The 5,254-nt window shown below is 34.7% G+C and overlaps 1 protein-coding gene across 1 annotated transcript; it reads left to right on the forward strand.

The window, feature by feature from the left end:
- Nucleotides 1-810: 810 nt before the first annotated feature.
- LOC127012488 (protamine-like protein 99C) lies at nucleotides 811-1,745 on the forward strand. Its single transcript, XM_050890433.1, has 3 exons — nucleotides 811-1,107; nucleotides 1,169-1,536; nucleotides 1,591-1,745. Exons 1-3 carry the CDS (start codon nucleotides 901-903, stop codon nucleotides 1,604-1,606), a joined length of 591 nt encoding a protein of 196 aa, XP_050746390.1. The 5' UTR covers nucleotides 811-900; the 3' UTR covers nucleotides 1,607-1,745.
- The last annotated feature ends 3,509 nt before the right edge of the window (nucleotides 1,746-5,254 follow it).

Here is a 5,254-nt window from a genome sequence, read left to right on the forward strand (position 1 = left end):
GACAAACACGCACACAACCGCAGAGAACGGGGAATCCCCCAGGATGAAATTAATGGTGCGAAACTGCCGTTGGGCGAGGAAAAACAGGCAAACCGATTGAGATCCCATGCCAAAAAGCACTGTTCCTGGGATATTTCCAGCTATTCAAGCCTTTAAGTTTTTAATTCATTTAATTAATTAATCAAAGAATAATCTAAGAATGTTCCAAGGTGATGGGCTGTAAATTGCGTTTCCCCTGCATTTATTTATTTTCAACTTAATTCCTGTTCTCGGTCCTCCCATCCATAAGCTGCTCCAGCTTTTTCCCTGAGAGCTCTTGCCATCCGCGCCACCTGTGCCTTTCGATATTGTTTTCAGCAAGACAAAACACAAGAAATCAATTTGTAAGGCGAGGTCGGGGGAGGAGGATTGATGACAGGACCGCAGCACAAATAATTGAAATCAATTCATCGGCATAAAATGCTTTAATTAAAGGAGCAAAAATAATAAAAGCGCAGGGATAAAAACGTTCAGCACAGCTGTCTAAAAATTGTCAGAATTTTCATGGCACTTTTGTGTCGTAAATTTTATCAAAAATGATATCCCATTAATTTAAATTGAGGGACATTTTCATCATTGCAAATGTGCCTGACTGATTTTGTTGCAAAGCAAATGGTTTTTATTGTAACTTAGCCTTAAAGTGATTTTTTGAATTAAATAATAAAAAATAACTAATAACTAGCATTGTCACGTCATTGACCCTGTTTTGTAATAATATAAAATTTAAAAGAAATCACAAAAAACTTATATCCTAGTAAGCTGGGAGAACAGCAATCGAAATCAGTCCTTGCACTAGTTTTCAAGCCTACAAACAGTGTCTTGGGAGGGAAACTAAATTTTAAATTTATACAAATACAAACTATGGCCGGGAAAAAACGTGGAACGGCTCTTTGTAAGCCGAAATACAAGTTTCAGAAAGTAGCGCGCGTTACTAACAATGGGTACCTAAACTTCCTGACCGAATACAAGAAGCGATTCTGCGGAGTTTCCCCGAGGGACATGGTGCGATTCGGAGCCAGGCGGTGGAATCAGCTGACCCTCCAGGAAAAAGCCCTCTTCAAAAATATGGTAAGACATACCTATCTGTATCTTAAGATATATTTAACTTACAGTAACAATCGCGAGTTAGAAGGAACCTGTCTCCGATATAAGAAGCGCCCCTCAGGAGCTTGAGAGTCAGGCCCTTGGGGAAAGCCCCGGAAAATCTGAGCGGGGAAAACGCAGTCCAGTTCGCTCTCCTTCGTCCCGTCAGGGGAAGTCCAAGATCAAGAAGGCAGGATCCGGATCAATCAAGCGCCAGATGAAGAAGAATCCCAGTCCTGTTGCAAGGAATGGCGACCCAAACATCTTGGGATCCGCCATTGCCTTCATCAACTTCATGCGCAAGTTGCAAAGGAGGAACAAAGACTGCCAATTCAACGATCTCTTCAAGAAGGGAACTCGTCTTTGGTGCCGTATGCACGGGAATCAGCGGAAGCAGTTCGAAAGCCCACTTTGGTAAAGTTTTTCAAAAAGAGCTCTACATAAGCAGTACTATCGTCATCTTTTCAGGATTGTGAGAACTTAAAAAGAAACACTACCCAATTTCAGCCATACTAATGTGTAAATTGGAAGCGAGAAATGTTTCACAGATGATGTTTTGTAAACCTAATAAGCGAACTAGGTTTCGTAAACAATTTCAAATTATAAATATCTGTTATTCTTGACTTGAATCAAATTTATTTCAGATTTTGTAAAAAAGACTTTTTGCTGCGGGTTTTCAGTCGTAGGTCATCCAACTCAAGGCGTATTGCTAAAAGACCGACTGTTTCGGAAAGCTGGCTTAATTTGCTTAATTTATTTTTTAAACCATTTTTCGATTTTTTACAAGGGGGTATTCACGATTTTTTCAATTTCAGATTTTAGCCGAAAATAAAACATGTTTTTCAAGTTTTTCGATCGTAGTTCAGCCAAATCAAGGCGTACAGCTAAAAGACTGACTGTTTCGGAAAGCTGGCTTAATTTGCTAACGATTTGCATCATTTAAAAGAAAATTTATTTTTTGAACCATTTTTCGATTTTTTACAAGGGGGTAATCACGATTTTTTCAATTTCAGATTTTAGCCAAAAATAAAACATGTTTTTCCAGTTTTTCGATCGTAGTTCAGCCAAATCAAGGCGTACAGCTAAAAGACTGACTGTTTCGGAAAGCTGGCTTAATTTGCTAACGATTTGCATCATTTAAAAGAAAATTTATTTTTTGAACCATTTTTCGATTTTTTACAAGGGGGTATTCACGATTTTTTCAATTTCAGATTTTAGCCAAAAATAAAACATGTTTTTCCAGTTTTTCGATCGTAGTTCAGCCAAATCAAGGCGTACAGCTAAAAGACTGACTGTTTCGGAAAGCTGGCTTAATTTGCTAACGATTTGCATCATTTATAAGAAAATTTATTTTTTGAACCATTTTTCGATTTTTTAAGGGGGTATTCACGATTTTTTCAATTTCAGATTTTAGCCGAAAATAAAACATGTTTTTCCAGTTTTTCGATCGTAGTTCAGCCAAATCAAGGCGTACAGCTAAAAAACTGACTGTTTCGGAAAGCTAGCTTAATTTGCTAACGATTTGCATCATTTAAAAGAAAATTTATTTTTTGAACCATTTTTCGATTTTTTACAAGGGGGTAATCACGATTTTTTCAATTTCAGATTTTAGCCAAAAATAAAACATGTTTTTCCAGTTTTTCGATCGTAGTTCAGCCAAATCAAGGCGTACAGCTAAAAAACTGACTGTTTCGGAAAGCTAGCTTAATTTGCTAACGATTTGCATCATTTAAAAGAAAATTTATTTTTTGAACCATTTTTCGATTTTTTACAAGGGGGTAATCACGATTTTTTCAATTTCAGATTTTAGCCAAAAATAAAACATGTTTTTCCAGTTTTTCGATCGTAGTTCAGCCAAATCAAGGCGTACAGCTAAAAGACTGACTGTTTCGGAAAGCTGGCTTAATTTGCTAACGATTTGCATCATTTAAAAGAAAATTTATTTTTTGAACCATTTTTCGATTTTTTTACAGGGGGGTATTCACGATTTTTTCAATTCCAGATTTTAGCCGAAAATAAAACATGTTTTTCCAGTTTTTCGATCGTAGTTCAGCCAAATCAAGGCGTACCGCTAAAAAACTGACTGTTTCGGAAAGCTGGCTTAATTTGCTAACGATTTGCATCATTTAAAAGAAAATTTATTTTTTGAACCATTTTTCGATTTTTTACAAGGGGGTAATCACGATTTTTTCAATTTCAGATTTTAGCCAAAAATAAAACATGTTTTTCCAGTTTTTCGATCGTAGTTCAGCCAAATCAAGGCGTACCGCTAAAAAACTGACTGTTTCGGAAAGCTGGCTTAATTTGCTAACGATTTGCATCATTTAAAAGAAAATTTATTTTTTGAACCATTTTTCGATTTTTTACAAGGGGGTAATCACGATTTTTTCAATTTCAGATTTTAGCCAAAAATAAAACATGTTTTTCCAGTTTTTCGATCGTAGTTCAGCCAAATCAAGTCGTACAGTTAAAAGACTGACTGTTTCGGAAAGCTGGCTTAATTTGCTAACGATTTGCATCATTTAAAAGAAAATTTATTTTTTGAACCATTTTTCGATTTTTTACAAGGGGGTAATCACGATTTTTTCAATTTCAGATTTTAGCCAAAAATAAAACATGTTTTTCCAGTTTTTCGATCGTAGTTCAGCCAAATCAAGGCGTACCGCTAAAAAACTGACTGTTTCGGAAAGCTGGCTTAATTTGCTAACGATTTGCATCATTTAAAAGAAAATTTATTTTTTGAACCATTTTTCGATTTTTTACAAGGGGGTAATCACGATTTTTTCAATTTCAGATTTTAGCCAAAAATAAAACATGTTTTTCCAGTTTTTCGATCGTAGTTCAGCCAAATCAAGGCGTACCGCTAAAAAACTGACTGTTTCGGAAAGCTGGCTTAATTTGCTAACGATTTGCATCATTTAAAAGAAAATTTATTTTTTGAACCATTTTTCGATTTTTTACAAGGGGGTAATCACGATTTTTTCAATTTCAGATTTTAGCCAAAAATAAAACATGTTTTTCCAGTTTTTCGATCGTAGTTCAGCCAAATCAAGTCGTACAGTTAAAAGACTGACTGTTTCGGAAAGCTGGCTTAATTTGCTAACGATTTGCATCATTTAAAAGAAAATTTATTTTTTGAACCATTTTTCGATTTTTTACAAGGGGGTAATCACGATTTTTTCAATTTCAGATTTTAGCCAAAAATAAAACATGTTTTTCCAGTTTTTCGATCGTAGTTCAGCCAAATCAAGGCGTACCGCTAAAAAACTGACTGTTTCGGAAAGCTGGCTTAATTTGCTAACGATTTGCATCATTTAAAAGAAAATTTATTTTTTGAACCATTTTTCGATTTTTTACAAGGGGGTAATCACGATTTTTTCAATTTCAGATTTTAGCCAAAAATAAAACATGTTTTTCCAGTTTTTCGATCGTAGTTCAGCCAAATCAAGGCGTACCGCTAAAAAACTGACTGTTTCGGAAAGCTGGCTTAATTTGCTAACGATTTGCATCATTTAAAAGAAAATTTATTTTTTGAACCATTTTTCGATTTTTTACAAGGGGGTAATCACGATTTTTTCAATTTCAGATTTTAGCCAAAAATAAAACATGTTTTTCCAGTTTTTCGATCGTAGTTCAGCCAAATCAAGGCGTACAGCTAAAAGACTGACTGTTTCGGAAAGCTGGCTTAATTTGCTAACGATTTGCATCATTTAACAGAAAATTTATTTTTTGAACCATTTTTCGATTTTTTACAGGGGGGTAATCACGATTTTTTCAATTTCAGATTTTAGCCAAAAATAAAACATGTTTTTCCAGTTTTTCGATCGTAGTTCAGCCAAATCAAGGCGTACAGCTAAAAGACTGACTGTTTCGGAAAGCTGGCTTAATTTGCTAACGATTTGCATCATTTAAAAGAAAATTTATTTTTTGAACCATTTTTCGATTTTTTACAAGGGGGTAATCACGATTTTTTCAATTTCAGATTTTAGCCAAAAATAAAACATGTTTTTCCAGTTTTTCGATCGTAGTTCAGCTAAATCAAGGCGTACAGCTAAAAAACTGACTGTTTCTGAAAGCTGGCTTTAAAGAAAATTTGCATCATTTAAAAGACAATTTATTTTTTGAACCATTT

This window comes from Drosophila biarmipes, chromosome X, assembly GCF_025231255.1.
Source record: "Drosophila biarmipes strain raj3 chromosome X, RU_DBia_V1.1, whole genome shotgun sequence".
NCBI classification, from domain to species: Eukaryota; Metazoa; Arthropoda; class Insecta; order Diptera; family Drosophilidae; genus Drosophila; species Drosophila biarmipes.

Excerpts from the sequence above, each read along its gene's own strand:
- LOC127012488 (XM_050890433.1), top strand. The coding sequence starts at position 901 with ATGGCCGGGAAAAAACGTGGAACGGCTCTTTGTAAGCCGAAATACAAG. Across the intron at positions 1,108-1,168 it reads AAGCCCTCTTCAAAAATATG|AAGGAACCTGTCTCCGATAT; the intron begins GTAAGACATACC and ends ATCGCGAGTTAG.